Here is a 20179-nt window from a genome sequence, read left to right on the forward strand (position 1 = left end):
TTCGTCGGCCCTAAGAATAACCAGTGGCTTGAATGAAAACGCGAGCAAATGGAGCAACAAAACACACTAGGCAGCAACAAAAAATGCTTGCACAAGCTGCTCGGGCCACGGCTAGTCCACCCTAGAGTTGCAATTATGCCACTCGTTTTATCGTCCCAGAACTTGCTGAATTCATCACTATAATACTTCGTTCCTTTTCTACCTCATTCCAACTTAGATTTTTTAGTGCAACAAAAGATTGGAACTGAGCTCGTCGATCTTCATGATGGTCCAAGATCTAAGGCTCTCCGGTTTTTTTGGAATCGGATTGCTCATACTTTCTTAACTTGGATGATGTTGTATTTGTTGGGCCGCCTCTTGTTCTTAATGTTTCTCCTCGTCGAAAAATTCAAGATTATAGCCGTCGATATTGAAATGAAGGAAAATCGCGATCCTCAAATTCGGACATGATTGTTCTTTTCCATTGCTCTTATCATTTCGACTTGAACCGACCATTTGTATAAAAATAAAATCGAAATAATTAAAGAAAATAAATGAACAATTGATATTAGTTGACAATTGATAATTTGAAAATTGATAAATAAGCTTGAATTGAGAATTAGATATCGAAAATTGAAGGAGAATGGCGTGGGAAAAAAGAAGAAGAAAATGATGGGGGATATTTATAGGGTTGAAATTCGTGGCAAAAAAAATCAAATGGGGGGCAACCCGCAGTTCAAACCTGTTGGGTTGATCAACAAGTGGTCGTTGATTTCCAACTGCCACTTGATCCGCTGGCTGATCGTTGTTGTCCATTTTTTTTAAAAAAATAATTAAACATTGCCAACACGTCGGATTTTAGAACCTAAAATCGTAATCGGACGACCTTTGGTCGATTACAATTATGGATCTGGACCATATCTGTTGACCCGATTAATAGACCCGTTTACCATGATCTGGGTCCGGTCCAGATGTAGCAAGGTGTAATATATAAATAAAAAATATCATATATTGCCGTCTTCATCGGATTACACATGGCATTCTGGCTCGTTTTTCTTTCATTGTTTTTAGTTTGTATCATACGTATGTATTTCCTCAAAAAAGTTATTATTATTATTATTTTTTATATTTTTGTTGTATACAGAATAAATAAGGAATGTTATGTTATATTTTGGTTTTTCCCCCCAAAAAAAAAAAAAAGATTTGATTTTGACCAGACCTAATGCGTTTATATATGGCGGGATGTTCGAAGTAATCGGTACTGTTTCAACCCTGTTTACGGAAGAGGAGAGGGAAAATAATCGGGATTGCATGGAACCATACCTAGCCCCAGTGAATTCGTTGAATCAGAGGCCCAGACCCACCAACATGGTAATTCATTCATTTCCCCACTTTTTCATCCGTTGTTCAAATCGAACACATGTAAACTCGCGCGATTTCAGGCATCGGTGGAAGAGGAGTCTCGTCGAATTAAACGGGAGATTCGAGCCTAATTATCGTCGTTGTATTTCTGGTCTCATAATTCAATCCTACTCTGAGGTCAGTTGAGGTTTTTCCTGCTGGTTGATTACTGATTTATCGAAATAATTGAGTGTGTGGATGATGACTTGTTTATTTTCTTTCTTTTGCACTTCTTTTGGTCCAAGATTGGAGCTTTTCCTCATACATATCACGTCGATGGAGAACCATGCCAGACCCATGTATGGAACTTTATAATTTGTTTGGGAGTTTATGAAACCATAAATTTTGAATTTGGCTTGGGCTGGTCTTTTATTAGAGGCAGTTTTTGACAGATTGATTGGTTTATCGACGCCAGATTGAACAATAATCCCGGCACAACCAGCAGGTCCAATTTTCACTTTCATTCTTTTTTTCTTTTCTTTATGTTTAATAGCGTTTCTTCGATATGCTGATGTTTCCCCGCGCAACCAGCAGTTCCAATTTCCACTTTCATTGTCTTTTTCTTTTCTTCATGCTTAATAGCGTTTCTTCAATATGCTGATGTTTTTGTGCGGGAAACATATTCATCTGGTCGCTACGTTTAGAAACCACTAGTATCAAAATGTCCAGTTCATGAAAACTGTACAATCATTACTTTATTTATCTTAATAGATTTTCATTGAGTGGTGTAACAGATAACATATTGCTTTGCCTATGTGTTTATTGTATTCCAATAGTTTTTATTTCAGTTGAATTTTTTTTATCTTAGTGCTTGATTTATATTGGGAGCTTTGGGAAATATTTTGAAGGTATGATCTGGGGAAATAAATGTATGTGTAAGTTTTGGAGAAATTGAGTTGTCAAACCATGTTACAGATAGTTGAATAAATTTATTCTAAAATTTTAAAGCAGTGGTGTGTTTTTTTAGAACATTCTATAATACAATAATATAGTATTTTTGAAAAATGATTAAAAGCTCAGTTAAAAGTAATGGATATATGAAAAGGATGAAAATTTTGTTCTTATAGAAAAGATTAAGAAATGAATGATAGTACTTGTTTTCATTTCGTGAGACAAGAATTTGATTCAGGAAAATGATAACAAAAATTTCACATCATGTACTTTATTTTCTTTTGTCCTAATTATGTTCCTCTTGCTGGATATCTAGTACTAATGATTGCCACTCTTTGCTCTTCAATTTCAGGTGGGGCATCTCAGCAGTTGAATTTGACTCCAAGGTGACTTGCTACATTAGTAGATCCTGCAGTTGTATGTCACAATGGTCCCTTGTATAGTTGCATGCTGCATTCAGATAGTTTTAGGGTTAAGTTAAATATAAAACATTTCATCTCATCGTTAATGCAATTCTCAGGACTACCATTAAAGAGCTCAGAAAAGTTTTTGATGTCACTTGATAGCAGGAAACACGTTTCTTGGAAAGAAATACTTTTATTTTAATATAAAAGTCATCAAAATTTATAAAATTTAATTTTGTAATGTCATCTTATAAACTTAATGCAAAAAATAGTTAATGTATTGAATAGCTCATTATGAACGCTTGAATTACCGATTCTCGGATTTTCCATTTTTATGCATTGGCCGGCTGATGAGTATGGTCCAGTAAATGATAAATCATGTTCTCCTTTGAGGATCAAGATTAAGTAGTATTTCCAAAATTTACACCCCCATATTTGGGTGACATATGCTTCAAGTCTTCCAGAATGCCGCTAAATTGTCAACCTGAATAGTCTCAAAACTGAGAGAATAGTCAGTCATTTCACATGCGAAATTTTGTAGTCATCTACTACTGTTTGGACCAAGTTTTTTGTACGATTATATTTTATTAATATATTATCATTGGCCCTTGACTATTGACCTTGGAAAGAAGGGAAGGACCAGAATTCAGAGAGCATAATCACCCTTACTATGTCATGACTAGTATGTCTAAGGCGTGTAAGGTATTGAGTTTTATATACCAGAATCATAATAAGACTCATTGAAACTGTTCTACTTTCATGCTGAGTCACCGACTATATGTTTGTGAACTCATACAATGGGAGATTGCTCTAGCTTTTAGCTGGTTTATGAGACAAAATTATGCTTATCAATGTCTGCTTTGTTTTTTTAGGGAGTATATCTAGCATCAGTGACAAAATCAGGTTGCTTAACTGTGCATGACTTTGATAATATCCATAGTCCAGGTAACCAATAATTAACACACAGATTTATTGTCTGTTTTTGTACAATGAAGTTGCCGATCATTTGGTACCAATAATTTTGGCTATGAGATACAAATTCCAAAATTTTTAAGCACATTCACTTCGGAACTTTGACTTGCGCTTCCTTTTTTCAATAACATTTTATAAAATAAGCCTGCTACTAAAATTCACACCTGACAATTGGCTAGAACGCATTTGACCCCTTAAATTTACAGCAAGCATAAATTAAAACTCATTGTGTTAAATTTATAGCTTAAACAGACTATGAAAATTAACAAGCTAAACAACTCTTTTTTTAAAAAAAAAAAACAAATTTTGTAGCTGAAACAGTCGTGTGAAGAAGTAGAAATAAAACCTTATTGTCTTGTTAGATTTATAATAAAAACCACATGTGTAAAATGAACAGAGTTAAAATTCCCATATTTTATGTTGGAAAAACTCCCATGCCAACAAATTTGTTTGTAGTATACGTGCTTTTTAAGCGTCTAAACATGAAATTGTAATGAAAATTAAATTAAAAACATAAATTTGAAATTTTAATGTGATATATAACAAGGAAAAACATATTTTTTGCTGTTATATTTAAAATATTATTTTCGACTGTGGGCAATTTAATTTTGATGTAATATAATGTATGAGTGCATACCACAAAAATTGTCAGCTGGGTGTATAAATTTAGCAGCACAAGGTGTTTTTAGCTCATTAAATTTTCGCATGAGATTTTAGGTATTAGATCTTTAATTTTTTCATTTGGGAATCTCGGTTACAAATTTGAAAATAAAGGGGGTTTTCGTTATTTGATTTTTCATATCGGAGTTACGACTACCTAAAAAACGCAAGGTTTTTTTTTTTTTTGCAATTTACTTTCAAGATTAGATATTGAGCTCTGTTGCAATTATGGAAACATGGATCAGTGTCATCGTTTTTTTTTGTCTAAGATTTTTCTGATTTGATTATCTTTCTGCATGGTACCCCTAGAACTCAGAATGTCCTCATGTTGTTCTTTTGATGCATAAAATTTTTTAGATGTGAAAGAAGATGAAGCAAAACAAGTGCTGCATGTATCTACTTCTCAACAACTTGATGTCATCCGTTGGAATGCTGCTAACCAAGATGAGGTTTGCAACCCAAGGGCCTTGGCTAAAATTTATTTGGAATAGACAGGAAGCATACATTTGAAGAAACACAAAATGCCACAAATTTGGCCTAATTGCACCGGATCCCCTCATGAAAAGCCTAAAAGCATACAACGTCCTAAAAATATTACTAGACTAATAAATCCTCTTATTTATAAAATTCGAACACTTGTAACCCGTGTAAAAAAAGTCAAACACGCTTATCCCTTGCCTGATTTTTAAAACGCGGGTTTTTTGCTTTTTTGAATTTTTACAGGGGTTGCGGATACAATTTACCCCCCCACAAATTTCTTGAACCTTATTTTCTAGTAAAAAAATTTCTGTAATTTGCTTCTTCACACTTCTTTTCTTACCTTGCAGATAGCCTGCACATCAACAAAAAGCAGTGAAGTCCATGTTTATGACATTGGGTATGTCTCCTCTGAACCGGTTGAGGTGAGCATTTTTTCCTCGAGCATTTTTTCACCTTTCTTCAATGAATTTTCTGCAGTCTTGGTCTTAACTAAGGCCCACCTTACTTTTTATATAGGGAATCTAACTGATGGTGCACAAATACTTGTCGAGTTAACAAGCAAACCTGATAGTAAAAACTAATGAAAGTGATAAAAAGATGTTTTTTATCAAAAGGTGACCCACTTTAGATCCTCTGAATTGTGATTAAAAGGAAAGGGAAATCATGGATTTAACTAAATAAATCCATTAGATCTCTATATGGGCTGATAATAACAGACCTCATGCAATCCATTCTGTTCCGATTCCTCCTTGTTTTCTTTCCGTAACCAGTATGATATACAAAGAAGCAATTTTGTTGTTAAGCTTGTCCATATATGGGTATCTATGATAGTATCCTTACCATATTTTGCATTTACGTTGAAGTCTGATCCATTAGTGTATGGATGGGTCAAATATATCTGAAATTTCTGACGAATGCATTGGACTGAAAGAAAATAACACGAATGAAAAGCTGGAATAGGCACCAATTACTCTCATGACTGAGAACATGCATTTAATTTTTTGGAAGTTGTGTCAGTCTAATGAAGGCATAGATCGGTAGGATTTTGTTGTAGCTGTTATGAGTTTGCATTTGTGTTTTGACCATGGCTTTTCACTTACCTATAACCTTTTCAGTGTACTTTTATATGCAGGTGCTAAGAAAGAGGCCCATTGTCACTGTTCATGGGATTGATTCTCATAAAGGTTTCTCAGACATAGCTTTTTCTTCTGACGACAATTCAAGGTTTAAAACTATCGGACTCTTGCTTGAATTTTTTTGTTTGTAATGAATGAGAGGCATCGTCTTCTCCATGATTTTCAATCGATAATATATTGCAAGAGAAATTATACAAGTGTTTATGATGTTAGGAAGCCAATTATTCATTAAAAAAGAGGAAAGAATAGGGGCAAGTGATCTCTGGAGAATAGAAAGTAGGTTATTGATGTAACATTGTTTTGCATAGGTCGACCTCAGAGAAAAATGATAATTTAGAACAAATTTAAGGTGCTGTATTTGTGATTCTTTCTTTCTTTCTTATTATTATTATTATTATTATTATTATTATTTTTTTTTTTTTAGTTTAGTCATATGCTGACAAGTCTTTCATTTCTTGTGCGTTGCTTCGTTATAATACGCATTAATAGGTTGCTTGCTTCTGATGCTAATGGATCAATTGATGTGTGGGATAGAAGAGCTAGTGATCTTCCCTGTTTGGAACTCTCAACCAATTCCTCTGGGACACTTAACAGTATCAAGTTAAGTGGGGATAATGAGGTAAGTTTTTTATTGAAGTTGACTAATGAGGCCAAAAATAATCCTTATTTCATCACTCACTTTCAAGAACAGACTATAGCCATCACTTTATTTTGTTGAGCCTATAGATTATATTAGGAGCTAGCAAGCAGGGAATTATATATATGTGGGATCTGCGTGGAGGACGATCATCTACTGCTTTCAGTAATCACAAAGAGGTACCGGCACTTCTGGTTTATGCCCAGTGATTTGGCTAAGAGGACCTTTTATTCTAACATTGCTGGGGATAAAGTCTGCATCATATAGTCAAAAAGAAAAAACAAACAGCAAAGATAGAAAGACGTATAAGATTGAGATTGTGCTGGATGAATAGCACAAACCCATTTTCTTAAGAAGAAATCTTTCTTGACTGATCGATAGCCAGTAGCCATAACAGAAGCTTTGCTTATTTAGGGATATTGTTCTCCTCTTATTGCGGTCAAGTTATCACATGAGCTGGAGAAGATATGGTCCTTAAAGGTATGCAAAATAATCCACATCAGTTTTCTAGTTCCATACCTTGTCAACTGTTGTGCTGAAATTTTCTGACCTTTTTTTCATCGTTTATTTAAACTATCTGGCCTGGTTTCATTGAATCCAACTCTTTTGTTTTTGAAACCATTTCTAAAAATGAAAAGATTACTTCACTCAAGTATATTGTTGGCTGCAAAGATAATTTCTGTAGGTAATATTTGTTTGTTGTCTATAATGATCAAATGTTAGTGGAAGATATTTATTTGGTATGTAGATGTAGGGACTACTGATTCACATACTCCACTATGTTATTGAACAAATTCCGCTCAAGCACATGTTGGGTTATGTTATGAAGGGTAATTCAACTTTCATTACTCATATACTACCGTACTATTGCAATTTTAACAAAGGCAGCAAGACCACCATTTTATGTGATATTCTTGTAAGGAATCTTACATCAGAAATTTGTTTTTTTGTCCCGTAAGTTCAGAAAAATGTACTCCATATTATAAATTTACAATCTATCAAGGTACTCTACCCATTTGGATTCTTGGAATCGTATACTCCTTTTCTGCTCGATGGCTTACCATTTGTTTCACCCTTTGATTCTTTTATATGCAATGGCTGAATATGACTACATATTATCAATTATCTGCAGGCTCAATCAAATATTGTTTCAAAGGAAATACACTCGATTGATATTGATCCATCATGCCCTTACCAATTGGCATTTCATCTTGATGATGGTTGGTATGTTTGCGAAAAACGGCATGCTGCTTTTTTATGTTTTGGAATGGTCTGAAGTCTAGTGACAGCTGTAATTAATTGCATTTGTTACCATTTGTCAAGAGCTGAAAACCTGACCGTCTTCAACTCCCATCTTACCTTATTTTTGGACTCTTCCATCCTATATATCTGTCTTGTTCAGATTGGATTATATGCTTATTGCTGTTATTGTTTCTTCCAGGTCAGGCGTTCTAGACACTAACAAGCTTCAAGTGACACATATTCATTGCCCACCACCTCCTTGGCTGTATGTACAACATGAACTTCCTACTTTCTTTTGAATGAAGATCGCTGAATGTTGTCCCCCCTTGCTGATGTCAACTTACAGGGATGCATCCAATGGTTTTACCAATGTCTCATTCTTGAGAAAACCGTGTTGGCTTCCAATAAACTCAGTGAGTCATTTAAGCAATCTATCTATTACTATTATTAAGTTTTCTCGTAACAGAACCAAAATACACGGTGTCATGGTCTGTTTTTATAATTAAATATGTTAATAAAGTGTTTGGTTTCTAATGCAAGCTACATGTAGCTCAGTGGATTGATTAGCTACTTCCTAAGCAGAAAGTTGTAGGTTCAATCCTTACGTCTGTTTTTTGGTCTTTTTCTGTTTTTTTTAATTCATTATATCAAAATTGCAGTTTAATCTCTTCCTATTTTTCAGAATTATGGTGTGACCCTCATTTAAATATAAATCAAATTAATTATAAAAAAATTGTACAAGCACGCAACGCATGCTAAGGGTCACTAGTCTTATGTATGTTCGACGCAGTATGACTTTGTATTGTTGATTTTTTAGAAAGTCAATGTTGCAATTCCACGGAGAGAGGGAAAAAGTGAAAGAACGTAGAAATTTATAAAAATGTTTTCGACTTGTCTGTCTATTGCATTTCTATATTCTAGCTTATTCCGTGGTATGAAAGCGCGGGCTGAGTGCCTCTCTGATTGATATATTCTCATCTCATTTACCTGCAATGAAAGGTCATGGATTTTAGTCTTGTGATCTTGAGTGATTTCTAATAATGTTAGTATGCAGTTATAGTATCTTCTCATTTTTGCAACTTTTATTGTCGACCTTTTTGCAGATCTACGTTGTGGGATCACCGTCCAGTAATGGCCTTTACCTTTTGGATTTCTATCCAGACAGTGCCTCTGCTTGTCATGTGGATTACAAGTAAGGAACTCCCAAACAATTCAAATTTCAGCCATTCTTTAGGATTACTACATAGTGTTTATTCAAGCAGTGTGTCTGATCACTTGATACATGAGGCAAATTAGCTCTCCATGTATTTATTTAACATATTAAGCCGGCTAATACATTTCCAGGTTTGATATTATTTATCCATTCATTATTGACCCTTTCTACTCATTTGGGAAAAATTTGTTAATGCTGTTCATGTTTGGCTGGGTAGGTGTGTGTTTGAGTGTGATTCCCCAGATTCTTTTAGCAATGTAAAAAGGAATAACAAATAAAAGTTTTTGGGTTTGGGCTGCTAATTTGAAGTTTGGTGCTAGTTGTGATGATAAAAGCAATGATGGAACAATTGGCCAGCATATACAGAACAGATTTGTGCCACTCTCTGAAGGTATTACTGCATGCGCGTCTCATCCCCTGAATGGCACCATTGTGGCTGGAACTAAGGTACATTCCAACTTATTGATGCTGTAGCTTGCTTCATAATCAAATATTGAATAAATTCAGATCGCCCTCAGCTAGTTTTAAAACTCACATTGGAGGCAGATTCTATTATATTTCAACCCTGATTTACAATTTATTTGACATGATTGCGACTTCTGCTCCACGATTCTCATTTTGTGTATTTATCATATGTCAGCATTGGGTACAAACATGCTAAATCTGATGAATATATTACTGCATTTATTTTTCATTACAAGTTTTTCGTCTGATAGATTCATCTTATTCGGTGTTTGCAATTTCCCATAGTGCTTACCAGCAGATCTGTAGAAAAAAATCTGCTTTGCCGATAAAATTTTCATTCTATGGTTGTTAATTTTAGTATTTTTGCTGTTTTAGCTCTCGTCATTGCTGGTTATTTCTGATTCAAAAGTGTCACACTGAGCAGCAGTTGGCCATCCGTTCAGTAAATAATAATTCTGGACTTGAGGAAACTACACGTCATCTTTGATCATGCAAAGATATACACGATGAATGTAGCAAGATGTCGATGTTTTTTTTTGTCTTCAGGTAATGTAATTTACATTTTTCCAGTTGTTTCGATGAACACCATTTAAAAATGTGAGGGGACATTGATCTTAATGTGTGAAGTGTATCTGAAGTGTGGATTGTAGTGATAAGACAACCTTTTCCAAAACAAATTATTTGCCACCAAATCTGACTTTGGTATATGTTGACATGAATTTTCTTTTCATTATGTTGAGAAGCGTGACATAAAAGATTAAACAAAATTTTCATTTATATTCCGGCTGTGAATTATTGAGGTCAAAAAGTCATCGATCCCACTTAAAGAAAGTGTGGGTGTTGAAATGATTGAGGAAAAAAAACATAGCTTCTTCCTTTTTTCAATTTTGGCACCATTTTCCAATGTTATGCTCTCTCTTTTTAGGGATCAAACAACTTCAGTTTCTGCACTTTTTTAAAAATCCATTAATTCTTTAATTTCCATGCACAGAACATGTAGGTCCAATCAAGGCTCTCTTATCCACAAAAATATGTTTAGGTTAAAAATGTGGTAGCAATATATTATATCTGAGTATCAATTTTTTAGATATTAATATATGACATTTGAGTAAACAAATAAGTGCAGCAAATATTAATATTGATATAGTTGTTTTAATTTTATACTCAAAATTTATTTTTTGTAAATATCATATATTTTGTATCGATTTTTTTCTAAGAAATGATACGTGGGTTTCAGGAGTGTAATTTTTGGCACCATGTCTTTTTTTTTTTTAAAAAAAATAAAAATTAAATGATGAAAAAGTTTGAGCATGGCATGCCAAATGGGATTCTTATGAACAAGTTTGAGCATGCCAAATAGGATTCTTTTAATTGGCGATGTTGGCTACAAATAACAAACATTAAACCTACTTGGTAACTTAGAACAACATGTAGAAAACTCCATATTATGTTGGACCAACTTTATCAATTATATTTATTATAATCCTAGATTAAGATTGGATCAAAACCTAGATGTATATTTCTTTTAAAAGACTAAAACAAGGAAGACATTTGGGGTATGCATTTTTAAATGACCGGGTTAAGAAAATAGATCAAAATTATCTAATATTACGTACTAATTTTGACCATCGATCAAAATTAAAACACCAATATTATTTTACTGGGACAAAAGTAGTTTTACATTTCTCGCATCTCTTTTTCGCAGCACAGTTTTTTTTTTTTTTTTAAATTTATTATTCATAAAACAACAAAATGGCTCAGCTCACTCTTGATCAAATTCTTGAATCCCCTGATATAATTCATATATCCCCCAAGACCCTTCGTCCCAGCTTCTTCTCATTCCCCCGGCCCCTTAGCTTCCAATGATTCCCCTTACATTTTACAAGACAAGAATCATGGCACAAAGCAGATACTAAATTTCGAATATAAAGATCAAGAAACCGATGTACTTGTAAACAAACATTCAGGTTATTAACAGAATCTGACGCACATATATTCTTAACGATGAAAGAAAGTAGAGGTGGAAAACAGGGGGCGGCGTCTCCGTGCGCCGCGTGCGAGCTTCTTCGGCGGAGATGCGCGCAGGATTGCGTGTTTTCACCTTATTTTCCCGCTGACGAGCCCCACAAATTCGGGGTTTTTTTTTTAAAATAATATATTTTTAAAACTTATTTATTAAAATATAACAGATTCTAAAACATTATGAAAATATGACAATTCGGAGTTTGAAGTTCCGGATCCACTGTCCCGGTCAGAATCCGGGATAGACTGACACGGATTCCAAGAATCCGATTTTAATTTTTTTTTTTAAAAAGGGGAAATCAGCGACGGTTTTTGATTATAAAAATTCAGTGATTCTCTTTCCCTTATAAATTGCGTCGATCGTGTGCTTAACGGAATTCTTAATTTGATTTGATAGTTTTCTGTCGCATAACAGAATTTGAGGGAATTGCGCCGAGTTTCAGTAATTCGAAATTTGATTTTTGAGAATTGTGTTGAATATCAGAATTTGGGAGAATTGCGCCGAGTCTAAATCGAATCTCTGTTTTTTCTTTCTATATTGAATTGTTTTTTGTATATTATTTCTGATAATGTTTGTAATATGAATAACTACAAATATTTTGATTATACTAATACTCCAAATATTAATATCAATATAAACGATTAGTTAAATAATTAATATCATAATATATTTATATTCTATGTTGAATTAAAAATTTGTTTAAACATGGATGCAAAAATTAGTATACAATTAATACTATTATTATCTAAATTTAATTACTATAAATAAATATATTTAAATTACTCTCATTAGTATAAATAATGTAATTGTTTAAATTTACCGTAACTTAACAATGAAATGTTTAAAAAATGTTAAAAAATTGTAAATTCTTTTCTAGCTATAAATAATTGTTTTCATATTTTAAGAGGAACATGAAAATCTTAATTTGTTTAATTCCATCAATGCTAAAAAGAGTTACCGCAACTTCTAAATTCCAAAATAATTAAAATTCCCAAACAATAATAAATTTTTTGATTCAATAGTATGAAATATAGTTTGGGAAATAACGTTATTTTATTATTGTTTAGGAAACAACATTTCTTAATTTTTTTTTTAAATTTTGGGAATTAACGACGGTTTTTGGTTAAACCGTTGCAAATAGCAACGGTTAAAAAAAGTTACCGCAACTTCTAAATTCCAAAACAATTAAGATTCTCAAACAATAATAAATTTTTTGATTCAATAGTATGAAATATTGTTTGGGAAATAAAGTTATTTTATTATTGTTTAGGAAAGAACATTTCTTAAATTTTTTTTTAAATTTTGGGAATTAGCGACGGTTTTTGGTGAAATCGTCGCAAACTACGACGGTTTGATAAACCGTCGCGGTTTTGGTTAAACCGTCGTCGATTTCCCTTTTTAAAAAAATAAAAAAATAAAATCGGATTCTTAGAATCCGTGTCAGTCTGTCCCGGATTCTGACCGAGACAGTGAAACCGGAACTTCAAACTCCGGATTGTCATATTTTCATAATGTTTTAGAATCTGTTATATTTTAATAAATAAGTTTTAAAAATATATTATTTTTAAAAAAACCCCCAAATTCGGCAGCGTTCACAAAGTCTTTGGTGCCAGCAATGTCAACAAGATGCTCCAGGTTGGTTTTTGTTTCCATTTTTGACGTTTTATTTTGAAAAATATAAATTTACGTTTGTTTCACTTTTTTTTTTTACAAGCAAACATGTTTCGAGTGGGTTTTTAGTATATAATCTTCTCAGTTTATATTAACAAGCAAACATTCGTGAAACAAAGGTGAATCATCTAAAATTTCCGAGCATCGTTGGAAGATAATTTTAACATAAATTTTCATTTGGAAGATAAATATATCATGTCGACTTATTACGAACAACGTTTGGTAAGTCAATAATTATGTCGTGTCAACAATACATTGCTTTCTCACAACCTTTTCTCATTTTAATTATCTCGTAAATCTGTTAGAGTAGATGTCCTGTAAGCCAACTGTTGGCTAGAAAATTTATTGACTCAGTTGTAATAAACAATCTTTATTTTAATATAATTTAATGTTTCATGGTTTGTTATTTCTTATCTGTATACACATGTGAACAACATAGATAAAGACCTTGATTATACTTTAATACAAATGAATCGTAATTTGATGTTGAAACTCATTTGTAAACACTGTATTATCTAAATCTGTTCCTAGTCGATTCAGCCGCCTAAAACATGGATAAAGGTCGCTTGAGCTCGAGACTAGTATCTGTGATGTTGTGTACCGCGTTTCTTGTTAAGGGCATGGAGATGTCCAAACATACAGATAGGTAGTCATATGATGATTATACCGAACAACCCTCCCTCGGACTTTCCAAGTGGTTATCATTCATCGAGAGGATAAGTCCATGGTTATGATTGTACACCATTAGTCCTTACGACCCGGGACAACACTGAGGCTCTATATGCTAGGGCTGGACTTTGACTCGTTTACCGGCTCCAGGAGAGTTATCAGGTGGCGAGATTGGGTACAGTTGCGACACATGTAGGAGCCAGTGTATTGTAGTCGGGGATTCACCGCTCACCTACGGGTGTGGATATCCTATGTGATCTGATGAAATAATAGTGCATGGAATCTCTGGCCAGAGTATGAAATGTACGTTAGAGAAGGAGTTCTCCAACAGTACATGCGGTGCCACTATTTATAGTTATCACATAGTTATCGAATTAATATGCAACCCTCGATGAACCAATGGTTGCAGATTCGATCGGGATATATGAGATGAAGGGATCGTACTGTAAGTTAATCATAATCGACTGGTTCTTGCAGGCACTATCAGTGATACATAGGGGATCATGGGGCGATGCTACTAGACGCTCTTACCATGATTCGATGGGTGCAATCAGAAATGAGTTCTGACATTCTTGATCAAGATATTGATGAAAAGAATGAGGCTGACTAGGGTAAGCCCGCATAAAGGATTATGTGTTGAATCACAAAGAGTTGTGAACCCACGGCTATCTGTATCCCTGAACCATTGAGGGTCACACAAGCACTGGCTTACTTGTTCCCATTGAGATAATAAATTCAATAAGTTGAATTTATAAGAAATAAGTTTGATATGATCAATCGATAAGCTTATAAATAAATTTTATAAAAGCTTAGAGAAATTTTGAGAGCATGACTGCTAAAGACAGTCAAAAGAAGTAAACATGTTTTATTTAGATTTTGGTGATCTCCCAAATATATATGTATTAAAAGAAAATCAAGATTGAAAGAGGTTTGCATGCATATTTAGAATCTTTAATTAATTAGATTAATTAAATTAAGAAAAGGATTAGAAATAATAATGAGGGATTTTGATTCCCAATTTACATAACATGCATCCACATGGATTTTATGGAAATTCATTGACTTAATTAATATGATTAATTAAGGAAATGACATTTAGTTAATCAAATTAATAATGTATATATTACTTTGATTAATTAATTGTTGGAGATCATCGCACCTTTAGAAAAATGGAGAAAGTCTCCAAAATCCCATCAATCCAGATTGACCTTGATTTTGGCATGAAAATATTTTAGAATCTTTAATTGACTTAATTGATCTAATTAATTAAGTAAATTGGAGGTTAGACAAAAATATAAGATTTTGATTCTTGTTTTACGTGAAGGATCAGCCGAAACTTATAATAAGAGATTTTCAATCTTTCGGCTCTTCAAGGTTGCTCTCAAAATTTTTGAAACAATTTTTTCTTGATCTCAAATACGTAAAAATATCTTATAATTTTCTAGTGCAAATCATAAGAGGAACAAGTTTCCCAGTCGTGGACCGGATTAGTAGATCGAAGAACGTTCGTAGGGAATTCACGAAGAGCTATCTCCGCTGACCCCGGAATAGTTGGAGCCCAGTGATTTATTCACCAAAGGTATAACAATTTCTAACATCATATGAATGTTGATGTATTTGTTAAAATCATACGAGTGCTCAAAATATTTTGATTGTCAAAATTTAAAATAAAAATTATTTTAAACTTCCGCTGCGTTTTGGGCACGTAGAAAACCGAGATTCAACAAAATCAACCTTGATAGTGGCACTAATTAATAAATTAACTTTACAATTTTTTTTTTTAAAAAAAGCAAAATGGATAAACCAGGTCAGTGAGCATTAAAATAAACTGAATATTCGCAAATTAATTTTATGTTTCGGGTAGATCCTTTAATATGAATCAGGAATCCTTAAAATCATTTTCTAGAAGTCTTGGTCCTATCTTTGTTTTTCTAGAAGTCTTTTTCCAACATGACGTTACAACGCTATCATGAAATTGATATGTGTAGTGTTACACCAGCTTATTTTTTCATATAAACATTAAACAAGTATACGAAGCGAATGCAAGAGTGAGAGACTCAGTCTACGTGTGCGTGGGCGCCACATCTTCTCTGCATCAGCAGATCGATGTGCTACAGACTCAGCTACATGCGCATGCATCAGTTGGAGAACGCGTCTCCCTCATCAAGGGACTCGCAATCCCATAACGCCAAGTCCCATTTTAACGTGGACATGCTCGTGGATCAAGATAATATGGACGCTTCCCTTTGGCCTTAATACATATACACTATAATGATATTATCATGTCTGCTTAATTTCTTCTTTCCGGGATTTTGGTATACATATTGTAGAATATGTATTGTACTAGAGATGGTGATGATTATGGTGATGACTATCTTTAACTATATTCTGTAAATTCTCGAACATGATTATTTAGTTGAACATAACTATATATGCTTGTGAAGTCCAGCTATGATAATGAATCTTGTGTGGTGTGAGATAATCAAAAGGCATGCATTTTCATTAATTATGGAATTTAAGTTGTCGCAGAATGATACAAGAAAACACAACCAGTCTCATATGGATCATCGGAATACTATAATACAGAGAACAAACCAGTAAAAAATTTGTCAGACCCAATTATTCGTAAGGGCAAAATCACGTGACCTGAATGAAAACTCTCCTGCAGTGTCCCTTTCCCGCATTATTTCAGACCCTTCAATGGCTACGCTATCTTCTAAATCGTCTTCAGTCAAAGACGTGAGAAATGGAGGATGTGGCAAATTAACCTCTGCTGGTGCAGTAGGCGGGCACGTGGACATGGCTCGAGCCCTGATACTACCCACATTTGAAACATTCGCATTTCTGTCCCATAGGAAAACATGCATCAGAATCGGCAACCGTGTGTGCCGGTGTAGAGAGAGCTTCTGGCTCAGTGAAACAGTGTCGAAACAGCGAATTGCCCCTGTTGTTGAAACCATCCATGGGAGGACTTTTTGGTTTGATATTCGGGATACGATTAAGAGGCGGGATGGGGAGGCACTGTTTGCCTGTTTATACAAATGGCTAAGCCCAGATCGAGCTGAGGGGACATCTTCTTCTCCTTCGATTACTGTTGATATATAAATGAATCCCTGTTCAGATGAAAAAGTGGCGAGTCAAGTTAATATTTTGTGAGAATGGCGAGAATTTGAAGGGAGGAAAGTACCTCCTCTGTTCTACTGATGGCAAAACCAAGTTTTGCATCTGTTTCTCTGATTCTGATCTCGATTGGGATCTCCCCTACGAGAGGGGAGAACCACATACGAACCGCTCTTACCACACCTATATCCACACCATGGTAATCCTCGAAACCGTACAGACTCGTGTTTGCAAGATTCGATAAATCCGAGAGCGAACCTGTGTTCACAGTCGCAGAAGCAGTTTCTCCAGATACCTAAACCAGAATTGAAACCAAATTCTTTAAATTATCCCTGGCGGTTATTATAACACCCCATTCTATCAAAATTATATGACATGTTCGAACGTGATAACAAGACTACTATGCAATGGATTCTTCTGATAGCTTGAGTTATCGATTTTCCATCAAGTGGGATCACGCTTGTGCGAGTCTGTCTGTGAGCATGAGGTCTGACATTTCCAACTATAATACTATGTATTTCTAACAATTTTGGCGATTCTAGTACCTTGGTGAGGAGGGATTCAGTCTGGATGCTCATGAAGACAATGGGAGCACCAGAGGCTTGGGACGCATTGATCCAGGCGTGAGCTCGTGCTAGAGTGTCCTCTAAATCATTGTAACGAGAAGCTACAATATCTGAGGCTTTCGGGAGGAATAGGATGGAGTAGAAGCTGCTTGAGTGAGGAATCGACAGCATGTCGCGCATCCTTCGGTCCCATGGATATGAAACGTATCCGTCTTGAAGGGGCGTTCTTTCGAGGGTACTCAACATTCTCGCCGTTCTTGAAGCTGTACAGATTGAAATATTTCGCTAACATATATGAAAGTGCTAAAAAAAGGTAACATCTTTCATTCGATTGATTTTATTTTCGGATTCAAAATCATCCCAAAAAGCATCAGCACGCAGAGTCAAAATAAGGTGACTCCACAAACCAACTTCTTGGTCCGCATTAGCCATTACTGGGTTTACACTGGCTTTCTGACTTTGCCCACTCGTGTATCACGGTGAAGGACCATAAAATGCATTAAAAATTACACACAAAATTTTATCAACAGTCTTATTTGCAATGGGATCTCACATTGTTAAATGATTAAATAGTTTTTGGGTACAAGATATATATCCAAACAGGAAAAATTTATTAATCTTTATAGGTAGTTTTTTAAAAAATATATATTCGATCATAGAACTTCATTAAAATTGTGTGTTGACTTCATTATTAGTTCATCAACAACTTCATAAGAAATATAGAATATTTTTTTGCACCAATCAACAATTTTATATAATTTATATGATGAATGATGTAACACTCGATGACAAAAAAAGGTTAAAAATGTAATCTTGAATTTGGCATTTTTGTCACATAACATATGAATGAGAGGTTAAAAAAACAAAAGACACCAACCAAAGAGGGAATGCAAATTGACACTTTGGAACATTCCAAATTAAAACGAGAATCACAAATATATATGTAACTAAAAGGAAAAATGTGACCTCAGGTACTTGAAATGGAATACCACTAAACAAAACAAGTCGAAAACGTTTTATAAAATCGCACGCACCCGTAGCGTCGTTCACATTCATAGAACTCTGCTCAAAATCCAAACGAAAAGTCAACCTCGAAAGGTAATCTTCCCCTTACCTTGCAATTTGAAGCACTCGCTCTCCGTCCGGTCAAAGAATCCGACGGCGTAATTCGGATCATCGATGGCCCGCAACACGTACTGTCTCCTCCCCACGAACTGATCGCCTGGCACTATACACGCCTGCAGCTCCGCGTACTCGTCGGCGCCACGGCGGACTCGGACATGGATCGAAGTCTCCTTCTGCCTGAAAGAGTTGTGCAGAATTTTTTGCACGCCGGATTTCCCATTATTGAATGGCGATTTGATGATCATGTTGCCGATTCTCAGCTCCTCCACTATGTCGCCGGTCTGCAGCATGTCCCCGGTCCACTCATCGGCTTTGGAGCTTCCTTTTAAGCACTCGATGGAAAGAACCACCGTGGAAGACCCTTTCGCCGGAGAGGAATTGGTGGAGGAGAACTGGGAACTGTCCGATGAGGACGAGGAATACGGGGATCGATCCATTGACATGCTATCTATGTGGGCTTTAATGGTGGGTTCACTCGTGATTCTGTATCGAACCGAGCATTTAGTTTTTCTTTTCCAGAGATACTGGGATCTTTGTTTCGTATTGAGAATCGAAGGAAGTTTTGATAATCGGGAACGGAATTGTGTTGTGTTGTGTTGTTGAGAGAATTTTTATCATTATTTATTACAGAGAAATTAGAGACGCTAAAAGTCAAAGATCCAGAAGGAAGTTGAATTGCGTGTGGCTGTGTTCAAACAACACACACTGCAATTTCATTGGTGATTTTTCTTGGAAATTTAGATAAATAATAATAATAATCATCATTATGATAATAATGTTTCCGGTTTATTTATATGGCTTTCATTTTTAAAATTATATTTTCAATTTTGTATTACGATCTCATGAATTTTTATCTATGAATGTGAGAATTGTAAATTTTATACATATTTATAATAAAAAATAATATTTTTTATATAGCAAGTAATATTTTTTCATGAGTGATCTAAATATATGTCTCACATAATTACGATAACACCACTTCACATAAATTTTTGTGTCGAGTCTCTGCGATTTCAAGCCCAAGGGATGGACAATTTCAACCACATGATATAAAACATGAATTTATGGAAATTTAATGGAAAATAATTTTACATATCTTCATGATGGTTAAGGTTTGCAATTCTGAAAGTTTATAGAAATTTTGCTACAGACTCAATTGTAACAATGTTGTAGAATCGATCGTTTTTCGTTTTATAAAAAGTTATAGCTAGTGGTAACAATGCACTATAATATTTTAAACAGTACAACAACTCAAGTGTCATATTTTGATTGTTATCCTAATAGGAATAATTATTATCCGCAATAATCTTTCTCTCAATAATTGCACTGTTTGCAATTAATGATAATCGAATTAGTGATATTGATTTTTATACCAATTATAGGACTGAAAGCGCTTATCATTTACCAAAAGTTATAGTTGTTGGTAATTGTACAACTCTAATATTTTTTAAATCGTACAAAACTTCATGTTTCGATTAATATCTTAAAAGAGACAAAATGTTCTCCCAAATTCTCGTTGTACCAA

General features: G+C 34.4%; 2 protein-coding genes across 2 annotated transcripts; one reads left to right on the forward strand and one right to left on the reverse strand.

Annotated features, from left to right (window-relative positions):
* The first annotated feature begins 1176 nt into the window (after positions 1-1176).
* LOC142529063 (uncharacterized) lies at positions 1177-10210 on the forward strand. Its single transcript, XM_075634445.1, has 18 exons — positions 1177-1346; positions 1419-1518; positions 1626-1679; positions 1773-1825; positions 2624-2657; positions 3548-3620; positions 4665-4756; positions 5135-5209; positions 5920-6011; positions 6413-6542; positions 6650-6739; positions 6975-7040; positions 7693-7784; positions 8002-8067; positions 8149-8215; positions 8906-8994; positions 9336-9462; positions 9856-10210. The coding sequence occupies exons 1-18, from the start codon at positions 1222-1224 to the stop codon at positions 9898-9900; spliced, it is 1470 nt and encodes a 489-aa protein (XP_075490560.1). The 5' UTR covers positions 1177-1221; the 3' UTR covers positions 9901-10210.
* A 6112-nt stretch (positions 10211-16322) lies between these two features.
* Positions 16323-19285, reverse strand: LOC142529370 (uncharacterized). The gene is made up of 4 exons (XM_075634895.1): positions 18644-19285; positions 17509-17792; positions 17031-17258; positions 16323-16956 (listed from the first exon to the last, which is right to left on the reverse strand). Exons 1-4 carry the CDS (start codon positions 19095-19097, stop codon positions 16453-16455), a joined length of 1470 nt encoding a protein of 489 aa, XP_075491010.1. The 5' UTR covers positions 19098-19285; the 3' UTR covers positions 16323-16452.
* Positions 19286-20179: the final 894 nt, after the last annotated feature.

This window comes from Primulina tabacum, chromosome 16 (genome assembly GCF_025594145.1).
Source record: "Primulina tabacum isolate GXHZ01 chromosome 16, ASM2559414v2, whole genome shotgun sequence".
NCBI lineage: Eukaryota > Viridiplantae > Streptophyta > Magnoliopsida > Lamiales > Gesneriaceae > Primulina > Primulina tabacum.